Source organism: Salmo salar, chromosome ssa07 (genome assembly GCF_905237065.1).
Source record: "Salmo salar chromosome ssa07, Ssal_v3.1, whole genome shotgun sequence".
NCBI lineage: Eukaryota > Metazoa > Chordata > Actinopteri > Salmoniformes > Salmonidae > Salmo > Salmo salar.
The window spans coordinates 4,251,855-4,270,166 of NC_059448.1; the positions used below are offsets into that span (position 1 = coordinate 4,251,855).

At 44.9% G+C, this 18,312-nt stretch overlaps 1 protein-coding gene across 2 annotated transcripts in view; it reads left to right on the top strand.

The window, feature by feature from the left end:
• The first annotated feature begins 712 nt into the window (after positions 1-712).
• The window catches only part of LOC106608443 (zinc finger protein 638), a 139,154-nt gene continuing 121,554 nt past the window's right edge, over positions 713-18,312 (top strand). Inside the window, exon 1 of one of the 2 annotated variants that reach the window (XM_045721443.1) lies at positions 713-1,192. In XM_045721443.1, the coding sequence (XP_045577399.1) occupies positions 1,089-1,192 (104 nt within the window). In that variant the 5' untranslated portion in view covers positions 713-1,088. The remainder of the gene's footprint in view (positions 1,193-18,312) is intronic. The other variant, XM_045721444.1, reaches the window with a different exon arrangement.

The window sequence follows — 18,312 nt, forward strand, 5'->3', positions numbered from 1 at the left end:
AGAGAGAGAAAGGGGAGAGGGGAGAGGGGAGAGGGGAGAGAGAGAGAGGGGAGAGGGGAGAGGGCAGAGAGAGAGAGAAAGGGGAGAGGGGAGAGAGAGGGGGGAAGAGAGAGAAAGGGGAGAGGGGAGAGGGCAGAGAGAGAGAGGGGGGGAAGAGAGAGAAAGTGGAGAGGGGAGAGGGCAGAGAGAGAGAGGGGGGAAGAGAGAGAAAGGGAAGAGGGGAGAGGGCAGAGAGAGAGAGAGGGGGGGAAGAGAGAGAAAGTGGGAGAGAGAGGAGTAGAAAGTAAAGGAGAGAGAGACTTGTCACTTTACATTGCCCTAGCTAAGGAGAGGACAGGAATGGTCTCTACAAACAGAAGCACTACACTGTACGAGCAAGCATTGGAGAAGACGAGATAAGATTTGAGGAGTCACATGAAATGGTTATTTCTCTTGGATTTGTATTTTTTTCCCCAATTAGATTTAGATTTAACTTCTCGTGCTTTAAACCAACAGTTCTTGAATTCCTGATCCCAACCACGCTCGCACACCCCACCACCCTGTTCTCTCTCTCTCTCTCTCTCTCTCTCTCTCTCTCTCTCTCTCTCTCTCTCTCTCTCTCTCTCTCTCTCTCTCTCTCTCTATCTCTCTCGCTCCTAGTGACAAGTGTTATGTATTGAATTATCCCGGCGTTCCCAGTCTCAGAGGTCAGTTTTGATTCTCCAGAGCTAACATTCCCAACGGACGAGTGGAGCGCTGCTGACCAGAATATCTGAACGAAAGACTTGCTGATTGTTTTCTGTCCTGGATTTTAACAAATTCTTCTCTTGTGGATAATTGGACCTTGTAGATTGGTGAAGGAAAATCATTGGGAATAACTTTGGGAATAACTTTGGGAATAACTTTGGGAATTGCAGAATAATCTTTAGAACCATTCAGCCATTCTTTGTCCTCCTCTTCAGGCCCATGTGGCGATTCTTCTAGAGTTGAATAGCTTCTCTGTGTCGTTCCCATCGAAATCCTTCAATCAAAGGATAGATATAGCAGGGGGGCAGATAGGTAAGTAAGACAGGGGTGTAATTGCCCCCTGGGTGAATCCTAGCGGAGCGATGCTGGAGAGGAAAAAGAAGAACGGAGTTGTCTCTACCATCAGCAGCGCCAATAACAACCAGACCCCTTCCACTATCCCAAACGCTGTTGATGCAGCGCGCCGGTGAGTCAACGAAGGACAGGGGTCGGGGCTTGTGTTATAACTGGGATGAAATGGTTTGTTTACAGGTCTGTGTTCCTGTTTTTCAGTGGAGGGACTTGGTGTTGAAGGAATATAGATGGTTTGAATGATAACATTTGTCTTCGTTTGTTCGGTCTCTCTAACTGTATGTTTTTTTTCTGTTTGTCACTAACGGTTTATGTTGTTTGTCAAACTTCACGCAGAAGTTATAATCATACCGTAAACACTGTGTTATCTCTGAACGGATAAATACTGTAAACAGAACGTGAACCAATCCATGTCTCTAGACGGAAACCCAAACCCCTAAAGCTTAGCCCTGAACATTGACAGAACAGCCCTGAACATTGTCAGAACAGCCCTGAACATTGACAGAACAGCCCTGAACATTGACAGAACAGCCCTGAACATTGACAGAACAGCCCTGAACATTGTCAGAAAAGCCCTGAACATTGACAGAACAGCCCTGAACATTGACAGAACAGCCCTGAACATTGTCAGAAAAGCCCTGAACATTGACAGAACAGCCCTGAACATTGACAGAACAGCCCTGAACATTGACAGAACAGCCCTGAACATTGTCAGAACAGCCCTGAACATTGACAGAACAGCCCTGAACATTGACAGAACAGCCCTGAACATTGTCAGAACAGCCCTGAACATTGACAGAACAGCCCTGAACATTGTCAGAACAGCCCTGAACATTGACAGAACAGCCCTGAACATTGTCAGAACAGCCCTGAACATTGTCAGAACAGCCCTGAACATTGACAGAACAGCCCTGAACATTGTCAGAACAGCCCTGAACATTGTCAGAACAGCCCTGAACATTGACAGAACAGCCCTGAACATTGTCAGAACAGCCCTGAACATTGTCAGAACAGCCCTGAACATTGACAGAACAGCCCTGAACATTGACAGAACAGCCCTGAACATTGTCAGAACAGCCCTGAACATTGTCAGAACAGCCCTGAACATTGACAGAACAGCCCTGAACATTGTCAGAACAGCCCTGAACATTGTCAGAACAGCCCTGAACATTGTCAGAACAGCCCTGAACATTGACAGAACAGCCCTGAACATTGTCAGAACAGCCCTGAACATTGTCAGAACAGCCCTGAACATTGACAGAACAGCCCTGAACATTGACAGAACAGCCCTGAACATTGACAGAACAGCCCTGAACATTGACAGAACAGCCCTGAACATTGACAGAACAGCCCTGAACATTGACAGAACAGCCCTGAACATTGACAGAACAGCCCTGAACATTGACAGAACAGCCCTGAACATTGTCAGAACAGCCCTGAACATTGTCAGAACAGCCCTGAACATTGACAGAACAGCCCTGAACATTGTCAGAACAGCCCTGAACATTGTCAGAACAGCCCTGAACATTGTCAGAACAGCCCTGAACATTGACAGAACAGCCCTGAACATTGTCAGAACAGCCCTGAACATTGTCAGAACAGCCCTGAACATTGACAGAACAGCCCTGAACATTGTCAGAACAGCCCTGAACATTGACAGAACAGCCCTGAACATTGACAGAACAGCCCTGAACATTGTCAGAACAGCCCTGAACATTGTCAGAACAGCCCTGAACATTGTCAGAACAGCCCTGAACATTGACAGAACAGCCCTGAACATTGACAGAACAGCCCTGAACATTGACAGAACAGCCCTGAACATTGACAGAACAGCCCTGAACATTGACAGAACAGCCCTGAACATTGACAGAACAGCCCTGAACATTGACAGAACAGCCCTGAACATTGTCAGAACAGCCCTGAACATTGTCAGAACAGCCCTGAACATTGACAGAACAGCCCTGAACATTGACAGAACAGCCCTGAACATTGACAGAACAGCCCTGAACATTGACAGAACAGCCCTGAACATTGACAGAACAGCCCTGAACATTGACAGAACAGCCCTGAACATTGTCAGAACAGCCCTGAACATTGTCAGAACAGCCCTGAACATTGACAGAACAGCCCTGAACATTGACAGAACAGCCCTGAACATTGTCAGAACAGCCCTGAACATTGTCAGAACAGCCCTGAACATTGACAGAACAGCCCTGAACATTGTCAGAACAGCCCTGAACATTGACAGAACAGCCCTGAACATTGTCAGAACAGCCCTGAACATTGACAGAAAAGCCCTGAACATTGTCAGAACAGCCCTGAACATTGTCAGAACAGCCCTGAACATTGACAGAACAGCCCTGAACATTGTCAGAACAGCCCTGAACATTGACAGAACAGCCCTGAACATTGTCAGAACAGCCCTGAACATTGACAGAACAGCCCTGAACATTGACAGAACAGCCCTGAACATTGTCAGAACAGCCCTGAACATTGACAGAACAGCCCTGAACATTGACAGAACAGCCCTGAACATTGTCAGAACAGCCCTGAACATTGACAGAACAGCCCTGAACATTGACAGAACAGCCCTGAACATTGTCAGAACAGCCCTGAACATTGTCAGAACAGCCCTGAACATTGACAGAACAGCCCTGAACATTGTCAGAACAGCCCTGAACATTGACAGAACAGCCCTGAACATTGACAGAACAGCCCTGAACATTGTCAGAACAGCCCTGAACATTGTCAGAACAGCCCTGAACATTGTCAGAACAGCCCTGAACATTGACAGAACAGCCCTGAACATTGTCAGAACAGCCCTGAACATTGACAGAACAGCCCTGAACATTGTCAGAACAGCCCTGAACATTGTCAGAACAGCCCTGAACATTGACAGAACAGCCCTGAACATTGTCAGAACAGCCCTGAACATTGTCAGAACAGCCCTGAACATTGTCAGAACAGCCCTGAACATTGACAGAACAGCCCTGAACATTGTCAGAACAGCCCTGAACATTGTCAGAACAGCCCTGAACATTGACAGAACAGCCCTGAACATTGTCAGAACAGCCCTGAACATTGACAGAACAGCCCTGAACATTGTCAGAACAGCCCTGAACATTGTCAGAACAGCCCTGAACATTGACAGAACAGCCCTGAACATTGACAGAACAGCCCTGAACATTGTCAGAACAGCCCTGAACATTGTCAGAACAGCCCTGAACATTGTCAGAACAGCCCTGAACATTGTCAGAACAGCCCTGAACATTGACAGAACAGCCCTGAACATTGACAGAACAGCCCTGAACATTGTCAGAACAGCCCTGAACATTGTCAGAACAGCCCTGAACATTGACAGAACAGCCCTGAACATTGACAGAACAGCCCTGAACATTGACAGAACAGCCCTGAACATTGTCAGAACAGCCCTGAACATTGTCAGAACAGCCCTGAACATTGACAGAACAGCCCTGAACATTGTCAGAACAGCCCTGAACATTGACAGAACAGCCCTGAACATTGTCAGAACAGCCCTGAACATTGTCAGAACAGCCCTGAACATTGTCAGAACAGCCCTGAACATTGACAGAACGCCCTGAACATTGTCAGAACAGCCCTGAACATTGACAGAACAGCCCTGAACATTGTCAGAACAGCCCTGAACATTGTCAGAACAGCCCTGAACATTGACAGAACAGCCCTGAACATTGACAGAACAGCCCTGAACATTGACAGAACAGCCCTGAACATTGTCAGAACAGCCCTGAACATTGACAGAACAGCCCTGAACATTGACAGAACAGCCCTGAACATTGTCAGAACAGCCCTGAACATTGACAGAACAGCCCTGAACATTGTCAGAACAGCCCTGAACATTGACAGAACAGCCCTGAACATTGTCAGAACAGCCCTGAACATTGACAGAACAGCCCTGAACATTGTCAGAACAGCCCTGAACATTGACAGAACAGCCCTGAACATTGTCAGAACAGCCCTGAACATTGACAGAACAGCCCTGAACATTGTCTGGATACAGAGCAATAGTTACATATGTACAGTATGTAGTGAAATACGTGAATGGACTCTAAATGGTAGTAAAAGCCATAGATTGACTGATCTGATTTGTGTGTTAGTTCTGAGGCGAAAGCTCAGAGTTAAATTGATCTGAGTTTTAATGTGAGTCAAGACCGTTGTAGTTCACTTTTTGCTCTGTCTGGCTTTCTCACAGAGCTCAGACCTGTCAGTGTGTGTTTCTTCTTTCACACGGATCAATCCTGTGACCAAATCAGTCGTTTATAAAAAAAAAATGTTAAATGTTGATATATTTGAACCTGATGAGAACGAGGAGTACGAACCCTTTGATGCAAGAGTGTATTTGATAGGCTTGCTCTTTGAGAAGACAAAGAAAAAAACCTAGCTGTGAATATCTGACCAAATGTCACTAGGCAAAGAGACAAGCTTCTCAAAATAAAAACCAGCGTACTAAAGAAGTGCACTGGACCTTTACTAGTCCTGTATTATTAAGGGACCGATACAGCCGTCTGCAGCGCCCTCATTCCCAAGGCTATGAGAACAGGAGTTAAAATAGGGGACTGTTGTCAAGAACTCCTACAGCAGCGTTTCTCAAACTCCTGTCCCGTGTCAGTCTGTGGGATGTTGTCTGTCAATCACTGAGGTGGTTAAAACTCAGCGGTTTTCAAACTGGGGACTAGGGTTCCGCGGAGTTACAACAGGTGGGTCCGCATTTTGGTTTTGTGTGTGAAAAATATGTATTTTTTTTTTATGAATATCGATAGCTATAACAGAATATCATTGTGGATACTATTTTTATGTCACTTTACGTCCAATATGATAGTTTCACGAGGTAGTTTCACAAGCCAGCGCTATCTAGCGTTAGCACAATGACGACTGGAAGTCAAGGGAACCGTTCGCATGGTAAAGAAGTAGATAAATGGCTTCATTGCCAAAATCTCCAACTATCCCTTTAATATGGAGGAAATTACAGTGTTTTTTTTCTGTCTAGAAAATTCTTAGGCGAACCATCTAAGTGGTAATATTGGGGACGTAAAAATCATGGAGAAAAGATATTTAACTATATATATATATTTTTTTTAAATAATACCATCTTTGAAAACGAACAATCAAATAAAAGCTAGACAGTCAGGGCGATTAATAAAATGCAAACGGGTATTCAGTGCACATACAGAGATTTTGATATAATGATTGAGCAGAAAAACACAGCATTAACCATGGTTAAATGCGTTTATTGCAAGAAATGTGCTTTAAAACAGTAAAATTGTCTCTCAGCTGCATGGAAAAATGTGTAGAATTGTAGAAAATCTGCTTTACAACAGCAACACTCCCTCTCTGACGCCAAGATACCTGTCTAGCTAACAGGCTATGCTAAAGTTTACCCTTCCTCTCCAACGACAAGATACCTGTCTAGCTAACAGGCTATGCTAAAGTTTACCCTTCCTCTCCGACGACAAGATACCTTTCTAGCTAACAGGCTATGCTAAAGTTTACCCTTCCTCTCCGACGACAAGATACCTGTCTAGCTAACAGGCTATGCTAAAGTTTACCCTTCCTCTCCGACGACAAGATACCTGTCTAGCTAACAGGCTATGCTAAAGTTTACCCTTCCTCTCCGACGACAAGATACCTTTCTAGCTAACAGGCTATGCTAAAGTTTACCCTTCCTCTCCGACGACAAGATACCTGTCTAGCTAACAGGCCATGCTAAAGTTTACACTTCCTCTGCCCATGAGCTGTGGGGAGATCAAAAATAATGAAACTGTCACCCAAATCTATTCATTTTAAAATGTGAATTACTTGCCATTGTCATTCACCGGATAATAAGACAAGACATTGTATATTTTTGGGGCCAACATATGATGTGGGTCCCTGGGTTGCTGGTTAACCTGGGAGGGATCCCTGAGCAGGAAAAGGTTGAACTGACACTTTTAATTAAGTCAGTTCTACAGTGCTATGTAGTTTGAGTTCTACAGTGCTATGTAGTTTGAGTTCTACAGTGTTATGTAGTTTGAGTTCTACAGTGCTATGTAGTTTGAGTTCTACAGTGCTATGTAGTTTGAGTTCTACAGTGCTATGTAGTTTGTGTTCTACAGTGCTATGTAGTTTGAGTTCTACAGTGCTATGTAGTTTGTGTTCTACAGTGCTATGTAGTTTGAGTTCTACAGTGTTATGTAGTTTGAGTTCCACAGTGCTATGTAGTTTGTGTTCTACAGTGCTATGTAGTTTGAGTTCTACAGTGTTATGTAGTTTGAGTTCTACAGTGCTATGTAGTTTGAGTTCTACAGTGCTATGTAGTTTGTGTTCTACAGTGCTATGTAGTTTGAGTTCTACAGTGTTATGTAGTTTGAGTTCCACAGTGCTATGTAGTTTGTGTTCTACAGTGCTATGTAGTTTGAGTTCTACAGTGTTATGTAGTTTGAGTTCTACAGTGCTATGTAGTTTGAGTTCTACAGTGCTATGTAGTTTGTGTTCTACAGTGCTATGTAGTTTGAGTTCTACAGTGTTATGTAGTTTGTCGCCCAAAGACAAAATAACTGTACAGTATCTTCCTGGTCCCTGAAAACAGAGGGATCAAATCAAACGTTATTGGTCACATAAACATGATTAGCGGATGTTATTACGAGTGTAGCGAAATGCTTCTACATCTGACAGTGCAGCAGTATCTAACAGGTAATATCTAACAAACTCCACAACAAAACATAGCATCTAACAAACTCCACAACTAAACCTAATATCTAACAATCTAGTAAAGGAATGGGATGAGAATATATCAGTATAAAATATATGGATGAGCAGTGACAGAGCGGCTAAGATGCAATAGATAGTAAAGAATAGAGAGTGAAGGATACAGTTTACAGTAGATACATATGAGATGTGAGTTATGTAAACATTCTTTTATTTTTATTTATTTATTTATTTATTTATTTCACCTTTATTTAACCAGGTAGGCAAGTTGAGAACAAGTTCTCATTTACAATTGCGACCTGGCCAAGATAAAGCAAAGCAGTTCGACAACATACAAAAACACAGAGTTACACATGGAGTAAAACAACATACAATCAATGATGCAGTAGAAAAAAAAATAAAAAAAATAAAAAGATTATATACAATGTGAGCAAATGATGTGAGATAAGGGAGGTAAAGGCAAAAAAATGCCATGGTGGCAAAGTAAATAAAGTATAGCAAGAAAAACACTGGAATGGTAGATTTGTAGTTTGAAGAAAGTTCAGAGATAAAATATAAATAATATGGTGCAAAGGAGCAAAATAAATAAAATAAATAAATACAGTAGGGGAAGAGGTAGTAGTTTGGGCTAAATTATAGATGGGCTATGTACAGGTGCAGTGATCTGTGAGCTGCTCTGACAGCTGGTGCTTAAAGCTAGTGAGGGAGATAAGTGTTTCCAGTTTCAGAGATTTTTGTAGTTCGTTCCAGTCATTGGCAGCAGAGAACTGGAAGGTGAGACGACCAAAGGAGGAGTTGGCTTTAGGGGTGACCAGAGAGATATACCTGCTGGAGCGCGTGCTACAGGTGGGTGCTGCTATGGTGACCAGTGAGCGGAGATAAGGGGGGACTTTACCTAGCAGGGTCTTGTAGATGACCTGGAGCCAATGTGTTTGGCGACGATTATGAAGCGAAGGCCAGCCAACGAGAGCGTACAGGTCGCAGTGGTGGGTAGTGTATGGGGCTTTGGTGACAAAACGGATGGCACTGTGATAGACTGCATCCAGCTTGTTGAGTAGGGTATTGGAAGCTATTTTGTAAATGACATCGCCGAAGTTGAGGATTGGTAGGATGGTCAGTTTTACGAGGGTATGTTTGGCAGCATGAGTGAAGGATGCTTTGTTGCGAAATAGGAAGCCAATTCGAGATTTCACTTTGGATTGGAGATGATTGATGTGAGTCTGGAAGGAGAGTTTACAGTCTAACCAGACACCTAGGTATTTGTAGTTGTCCACAAATTCTAAGTTAGAACCGTCCAGAGAAGTGATGCTGGACAGGCGGGCAGGTGCAGGCAGCGATCGGTTGAAGAGCATGCATTTAGTTTTACTTGTGTTTAGGAGCAGTTGGAGACCAGGGAAGGAGAGTTGAATGGCATTGAAGCTCGTCTGGAGGGTTGTTAACACAGTGTCCAAAGAAGGGCCAGAAGTGTACAGAATGGTGTCGTCTGCGTAGAGGTGGATCAGAGATTCACCAGCAGCAAGAGCGACATCATTTATGTATACAGAGAAAAGAGTTGGCCCAAGAATTGAACCCTGTGGTACCCCCATAGAGACTGCCAGAGGTCCAGACAGTAGGCCCTCCGATTTGACACACTGAACTCTGTCAGAGAAGTAGTTGGTGAACCAGGCGACGCAATCGTTTGAGAAACCAAGGCTACTGAGTCTGCCGATGAGGATGTGGTGATTAACAGAGTCAAAAGCTTTGGTGGATCAAAAGCTTAAAGTGGATTACAGCTGGTCCTTGACCCAAGAAGGATTGCAGCTTGCTGGTCCTTGACCCAAGAGAAATGTGTAGCTTGCTGGTCCTTGACCTTAGAGGGATTGTAGCTTGCTGGTCATTGACCCAAGAGAGATTTGTAGCTTGCTGGTCCTTGACCCAAGAGAGATTTGCAGCTTGCTGGTCCCTGATAAGTTTAAGGAACACTGCCCTACATAGGCAGACGTGTGTGTCCTCTGCACAGTTAGGAACGAGGCTGAGAGAACAGCATATGCTCTAGAGCAGTGTCAGTGTCATTTACTGTCGGGAAAACTCAGAGGCTCAGACCGTGCAGACGTGGGGAAAGGTCTTTGGGATGCAGTACGATTTTAGAAATTCCAAACTACGTGGATTCGGGTGGGCAGAATGTTATGAATGAATAGAATTGGAATCGATTCAAACAGGACTCCTTTCAGTTCAGTTTCAGTGACGGAAGCAACAGAGATCAACGGAGAATAGAGACAGACACAGTGATAAAAGTCATTTATTTTTATTTTTTATTTCACCTTTATTTAACCAGGAAGGCCAGTTGAGAACAAGTTCTCATTTACAACTGCGACCTGGCCAAGATAAAGCAAAGCAGTTCGACACATACAACAACACAGAGTTACACATGGAGTAAACAACAACACAGAGTTACACATGGAATAAACAAAACATACAGTCAATAACTCATTAGAAAAATATATATACAGTGTGTGCAAATGTAGAAGAGTAGGGAGGCAAGGCAATAAATAGGCCATAGAGGTTGAAATAATACAAATTTAGCATTAACACTGGAGTGATAGATGTGCAGAAGATGAACGTGCAAGTAGAGATACTGGGGTGCAAAGGAGCAAAAAAATAAATAACAATATGGGGATGAGGTAGTTGGGTTTAAAATACATTTTTATGAGTGTTATGTTGTATAATATGTTGTATACACTTACATTAGATCACCAACCACTCAATATCTTGTCTGTGTCACGACTTTCGTCGGAAGGAGTGGACCAAAGCGCAGCGTGGTAAGTGTTCATGATTTTTATTATCAAAAAACACACAAAAAAAAATTACGTAAGGGGAAAAACAAAAACGCACAGTTCTGTCAGGTACAGAATAACAAAACAGAATACAACTACCCACAAAACACAGGTGGGAAAAGGCTCCCTAAGTATGATTCCCAATCAGAGACAACGATAGACAGCTGCCTCTGATTAGGAACCATACTCGGCTCAACACAAAGAAATAGATAACATAGAATGCCCACCCCACATCACACCCTGACCTAACCAAAAAGAGAAATAAAACGGCTCTCTCAGGTCAGGGCGTGACAGTCTGTTAGGCATCTCTAAGGTAAACTGAGCACCAACCACTCAACATCTTGTCTGTTAGGCATCTCTGAGGTAATGACATACCCAAATCTAACTTCCTGTAGTTCAGGACCTGAAACAACGATATGCAGATTCTTGATACCATTCGAAAGGAAACACTTTGAAGTTTGTGGAAATGTGAAATTAATGTAGGAGAATATAACACATTAGATCTGGTAAACGATAATACAAAGAAAAAAAACAGGTGTTTAGATTTTGGCCACTAGATGGCAGCAGTGTACGTCAAAAGTTTTAGACTGATCCAATGAACCATTGCATAGCTGTTCAAAATGTTGTATCAAGACTGCCCGAATGTGCCTAATTGGTTTACTACTACCTTTTCAAGTTCATAACTGTGCACTCTCCTCAAACAATAGCATGGTATCCTTTCACTGTAATAGCTACTCTAAATTGGACAGTGCAGTTAGATTAACAAGAATTTAAGCTTTTTGCCCATATCAGATATGTCTATGTCCTGGGAAATGTTTTTGTTACTTACAACCTCATGCTAATCACATTAGCCTACGTTAGCTCAACCGTCCCACGGGGGGACACACCGATCGCATAGAGGTTTTAATGCTATTAGCCCATATAAATATATTGAATAACAGATTCATACAGAGAAAAACAGATAGTCCAGTAAAAAATACATCTAAAAGGAAGTATGTTTTGAAGTGTCCGTCCTAAATCTGAGAGATATAAGAAAGCTATAAAACATTATCTTTACCATGGAATTATCCGTATACATTTAACATGGAAATGCCCCATTCACTTCCATTCATTTTCCGGCCATGTACTGGGTTACCATCAGACGAGTCCCATGACACTTGAAGAGCAAAATGGAGAACACCATCTTGTTCCAGAGAGAGTCTCATCTTGTAGCCCAAAACCATTCGGACGCTACAGACATTTTCGTGAGAAGACCAATTTTCGGGATGTCTCCTGGTTTAACAAACAGCTCTGTAGCTCCTTCCACAGCAGATATCTCTAGCTTAAACAGACAGATTTTTATGGATAATTTGTTATTATGCTCATTTGATTTCCACAGGGGGCACGGATATCGACTCTAGGTTAAAATAGTGCAGATTTACCATGCAGCCACAGACTCCAACATTACAACCCCTGGTCACCATGACAGGATGTGTATCTGTGTAGTTGGAGATTGTTTTGCTTTTGGACAATGACCATTAGTTGTATTCATAAAATACCCAGTTGGCTGTTGTCTCAAGTGACTGTTCCATCTCTCAAGCTTTGTCACCAAGTGTTGTAATGCATCATTCTAATTGCTTTATTTGTGTAAATACAAAGAAAAGTCTTATTGAAGTGATAGTGGAATGTAGAACATAGAACATGGAATATGGAATATGGAATTATGGAACCACAGAACAGGAAACATAGAACTCCAATAGGTTGAAACAGTGCTAGTGAATCATAGTGCAGCTATCCTGAGATGGATCATCAGATAGAGATGTGTTTATAGTAAGGCTCTCTCTGATCCAGTAATCCTGTCGCTGTTATAAGACAAGATCTATTTCATCTCTCAATGAGAGAGAGAGAGAGAGAGAGAGAGAGAGAGAGAGAGAGAGAGAGAGAGAGAGAGAGAGAGAGAGAGAGAGACAGAGAGAGACAGAGAGAGACAGAGAGAGACAGAGAGAGACAGAGAGAGACAGAGAGACCTTGGCTGAGAACAGAATCTCTGACCTTGTGCATTCTAAAAATGACACAATTTACGAGGCCTCTTCAAGTTCAGACTAGTGTTTTACAGTGCTTTGAACTCCATGTTGTTATGTGACCTGCTATGCTCCACCTGTTAGTTTTCCAAAGTTGCATTTCGTTCAATAAAATCCTCTGCAGTTCCATAGAGTTGCATAGAAGGCTCTAAGGCTGCATAAGTCCTTTTCACACCTCATTGTTCTTAGCCCCAGGCTAGGACTGGCCCTGGCCTAGCTTATCCCATATCCATACAAGCATGGGGTTGCAGGGTAGCCTAGTGGTTTGAGTGTAAGGGCGGCAGGTAGCCTAGTGCTTAGAGTGTAGAGGCTGGCAGGTAGCCTAGTGGTTAGAGTGTAGGGGCGGCAGGTAGTCTAGTGGTTAGAGTGTAGAGGCTGGCAGGTAGCCTAGTGGTTAGAGTGTAGGGACGGCAGGTAGTCTAGTGGTTTGAGTGTAAGGGCGGCAGGTAGCCTAGTGGTTAGAGTGTAGGGGCGGCAGGTAGCCTAGTGGTTAGAGTGGAGGGGCGGCAGGTAGCCAAGTGCTTAGAGTGTAGGGGGGCAGGTAGTCTAGTGGTTAGAGTGTAGGGGTGGCAGGGTAGCCTAGTGGTTAGAGTGTAGGGGCGGCAGGTAGCCTAGTGGTTAGAGCGAAGGGGCGGCAGGTAGCCTAGTGGTTAGAGCGTAGAGGCGGCAGGTAGCCTAGTGGTTAGAGTGTAGGGGCGGCAGGTAGCCTAGTGGTTTGAGTGTAGGGGCGGCAGGTAGCCTAGTGGTTAGAGTGTAGGGGCGGCAGGTAGCCTAGTGGTTAGAGTGGGGGTGGGGGGGGGGCAGGTAGCCTAGTGGTTAGAGTGTAGGGCTTGCAGGGTAGCCTAGTGGTTAGAGTGTAGGGGCGGCAGGTAGCCTAGTGGTTAGAGTGTAGGGACGGCAGGTAGCCTAGTGGTTAGAGTGTAGAGGCGGCAGGTAGCCTAGTGGTTAGAGTGTAGGGGCGGCAGGTAGCCTAGTGGTTAGAGTGTAGGGGCGGCAGGTAGCCTAGTGGTTTGAGTGTAGGGGCGGCAGGTAGCCTAGTGGTTAGAGTGTAGGGGCGGCAGGTAGCCTAGTGCTTAGAGTGTAGGGGGGGCAGGTAGTCTAGTGGTTAGAGTGTAGGGGCGGCAGGGTAGCCTAGTGGTTAGAGTGTAGGGGCGGCAGGTAGCCTAGTGGTTAGAGTGAAAGGGCGGCAGGTAGCCTAGTGGTTAGAGTGTAGAGGCGGCAGGTAGCCTAGTGGTTAGAGTGTAGGGGCGGAAGGTAGCCTAGTGGTTAGAGTGGAGGGGCGGCAGGTAGCCAAGTGCTTAGAGTGTAGGGGGGGCAGGTAGTCTAGTGGTTAGAGTGTATGGGCGGCAGGTAGCCTAGTGGTTAGAGCGAAGGGGCGGCAGGTTGCCTAGTGGTTAGAGCGTAGAGGCGGCAGGTAGCCTAGTGGTTAGAGTGTAGGGGCGGCAGGTAGCCTAGTGGTTAGAGTGTAGGGGCGGCAGGTAGCCTAGTGGTTAGAGTGTAGGGGGGGCAGGTAGCCTAGTGGTTAGAGGGTAGAGGCGGCAGGTAGCCTAGTGGTTAGAGTGGAGGGGAGGCAGGTAGCCTAGTGGTTAGAGTGTAGGGGCGGCAGGTAGCCTAGTGGTTAGAGTGTAGGGGGGGCAGGTAGCCTAGTGGTTAGAGGGTAGAGGCGGCAGGTAGCCTAGTGGTTAGAGTGGAGGGGAGGCAGGTAGCCTAGTGGTTAGAGTGTTGGACCAGTAACCGAAAGGTTGCTAGATCGAATCCCTGAGCTGATAAGGTTCAAATCTGTTGTTCTGCCCCCTGAACAAGGCAGTTAACCCATAGTTCCTAGGCCGTCATTGAAAATAAGAATTTGTTCTTAACTGACTTGCCTTGTTAAATAAAGGTAAAAATCGAATTTGTTAACCCTGGGCTAAGCTTTAGCTCTGGGCTAAGGATTCACACTTGCTGTATCCTAGTCCATGGGTAACGGACAAACACAGCACGCGACCAATGTCAATGGATTAATGAGTCCCCTGCAGGGTTATTACATTTAAGTCAAAGCCCTACCCCATACTATTCAGGCCCTGCCCGAACTGGAAATCAGACATACAGTAACTTCCTCCATAAGTTAGCTGCCCGTCTCTTGTCTGTCCCTGGCTCCTCACTGGCCCTGCTCTGTGTGTGAGTAACCATAGCAACGGCTCCGTTTTGTGCTGATCCTTCGACGAGAGAGAGCAGCTGTTAGCTGACATTAGCTAGCTACTTTTCGTCAATCAAAACTCAGACACAAACTAATTTGAGATAATCTCTCGTGTTGATAATGTTTTGATATCTGGGGGTAGCCTAAACAAGAGCGTCAGCTGTCACAAGGGGTATGTAAATTAAGTGAAAGTGTAGCTTTTGTTATTGGACAGTGAAAATTCGATGTGTTTTTGTTGACCGTTTCATACCGGCTGATTTGGCACTGTGTTTCTAGGGCTAATCTTCGAAAAGTCAGGTGCTTACCCTGCTCTGGAGTACGGCCAGCTAGCCCTGGGCTAAGGTCAGTGCTAGCCCAATTTACAATGTGCAAGTGTGAACATGCCTATAGTTCCATAGAATGTTTTACAGTTCTACACATTCCCTCATAGTTCCATAGAATGTTTTACAGTTCTACACAGCCCCTCATAGTTCCATAGAATGTTTTACAGTTCTACACAGCTCCTCATAGTTCCATAGAATGTTTTACAGTTCTACACAGCTCCTCAGAGTTCCATAGAATGTTTTACAGTTCTACACATTCCCTCATAGTTCCATAGAATGTTTTACAGTTCTACACAGCTCCTCAGAGACAAGACATAAAGCAGCCATGCAGCTATTGGGTCACACAACTAACTAAACAACTGCATTGTCTTTAAAGGTCAGCTGTATTTTACGGTGGTCGAAATGGATCACAACTCGTAACAAAAGAACCCCCATGTATTACAGCGCAAAGGGACAGATAAACTCAACAACTCAACATGAGATGGACTTCTTTAACTGAGTTGAATTGGTTTATTAACTACATTTAACTCTTTATCTTGAAAACTAGTGCCATCCATTTGGTAGCTTTTCTGGGTTGGGCAGCTCGCTAAGGTCAAATCAAATCAAATTTTATTTGTCACATACACACGGTTAGCAGATGTTAAATGCGAGTGTAGCGAAATGCTTGTGGGGAACGCGAAGCGAGGCGGCCATCTCTGTCTGCGCCGGAAGATGTGTCAAGGGGGCGGTGTGTTTATGAGACAGAGGACGAAAGATCCCAGGACTGATAAAGTCCTTTTCTTATAAAGTCATTCAGATTTGTCTCCGCTTCTATAATACAGAGGAGAGTATTTTCTAAGCACCAACCAATCAGGTCACGTTATCTTCCTTTAGTTCAGCCAATCGTGAACAAGCTATCTGGGTCAGCTTATTCAACCCGTGTGTGTGAGTGTGTGTGTGTGTGTGTGTGTGTGTGTGTGTGTGAGTGTGTGAGTGTGTGTGTGTGAGTGTGTGTGTGTGAGAGTGTGCGCGTGTATGTGTGTGTGAGTGAGTGTGTGAGTGTGCATATGTGTGTGTGTGTGTGTGTGTGTGTGTGTGTGTGTGTGTGTGTGTGTGTGTGTGTGTGTGTGTGCCTACGTTCTCATTCTATGTTGAACATGCTCTGGGGTAGAAACAAGTTGCCCCTTATGCCATTCAAATCTAGGATCAGTTCACCTGCCCCCCATTTATAGCCTGAACTGTTATGGAGAAATGCTGAAACTGACCGAAGTCTTGTGTTTAGGGACCACTTCATAAGCATTATATTCAATCCAACTAAATTGATTAGTCTGGACTTCAATGAATGGACTTTTATCACACATTATATATTTTTTCTTGATTGTGTGTTTGTGTGGGCGTGCATACAGGTGTGCATACAGGCGTGTGTCTATGTATATGCGACTACATGACACCTTATTAAACATCAACATTGTAAATAAGTGCACTTTGGATGACTTATTATGGTAATGTGAGGGTTTGGAGAGATAATGGGAGTGGTCACCGTTTTGAGTTGTCCTAAAATAGAAAGTGTTTGCCTTGCTGAGCAGAGGGCAGTAGAAATGTTCCACATGGTGTTGAAAAACGCCTCAGCGGAAAGAGAAACCTACACCAAATCTAACTGACTACACCCACTGTAGCTGGGCAGAGAAACCTACACCAAATCTAACTGATTACACCCACTGTAGCTGGACAGATACCTAACTCTTCACTCACCCTAAAACCTGCTGTGAATGAGGGAGACTGAAACACACTGACTAAAAATGGTAGCTGGACAGATACGGCGGTTCTCTTCGATAACACTAACCCTGCTCTGCAGGAGAGAAACATAAACCAAATCACAGTGAACTCCCAGACTGTACAGTAGAGGAGAAGGTATTAGCTTTACTCTTATGAATCGTCCTTGTGAATCGTTTGGCACCAACAGATATATAGGAACATGTAGACCTTTGGTTTGGGACAGATACCCACACTGTGGGGTCGAAGATTTGAGCCCCTCTCAGATAACACCTCAACTTCGCCAGCAATATCAAAAGCTAATTTAGCTTTGGATTCGAGCCACAATCTCTACAACCGGTTTGCCCTCGGAACAACCGGTTTGCCCCCCGAACAACAACCGGTTTGCCCTCCGAACAAACGGTTTGCCCTCCGAACAACAACCGGTTTGCCCTCCGAACAACAACCGGTTTGCCCTCCGAACAACAACCGGTTTGCCCTCCGAACAACAACCGGTTTGCCCTCCGAACAACAACCGGTTTGCCCTCCAAACAACAACCGGTTTGCCCTCTAAACAACAACCGGTTTGCCCTCCGAACAACCGGTTTGCCCTCCGAACAACCGGTTTGTCCTCCGAACAACCGGTTTGTCCTCCGAACAACCGGTTTGCCCTCCGAACAACCGGTTTGTCCTCCGAACAACCGGTTTGCCCTCCGAACAACCGGTTTGCCCTCCGAACAAACGGTTTGCCCTCCGAACAACCGGTTTGCCCTCCGAACAACCGGTTTGCCCTCCGAACAACCGGTTTGCCCTCCGAACAACCGGTTTGCCCTCCGAACAACCGGTTTGCCCTCTCAACAACCGGTTTGCCCTCTAAACAACAACCGGTTTGCACTCGAAACAACAACCGGTTTGCCCTCCGAACAACCGGTTTGCACTCGGAACAACCGGTTTACCCTCTCAACATTGGCAGCAGAGAACTGGAAGGAAGAATTGGCATTGGGGGTGACCAGTGAGATATACCTGCTGGAGCACGTGCAACGGGTGCGTGTTGCTATGGTGACCAGTGAGCTGAGATAAGGTGGGGCTTTACCTAGCAGAGACTTGTAGATGACCTGGAGCCAGTGGGTTTGGCGATGAGTATGAAGCGAGGGCCAGCCAACATGAGCATATAGGTTGCAGTGGTGGGTAGTATATGGGGCTTTGGTGACAAAACGGATGGCACTGTGATAGACTACATCCAATTTGTTGAGTAGAGTGTTGAAGGCTGTTTGGTAAATGACATCGCTGAAGTCGAGGATCGGTAGGATGGTCAGTTATACGAGCGTATGTTTGGCAGCATGAGTGAAGGATGCTTTGTTGCGAAATAGGAAGCCAATTCTAGATTTAATTTTGGATTGGAGATGCTT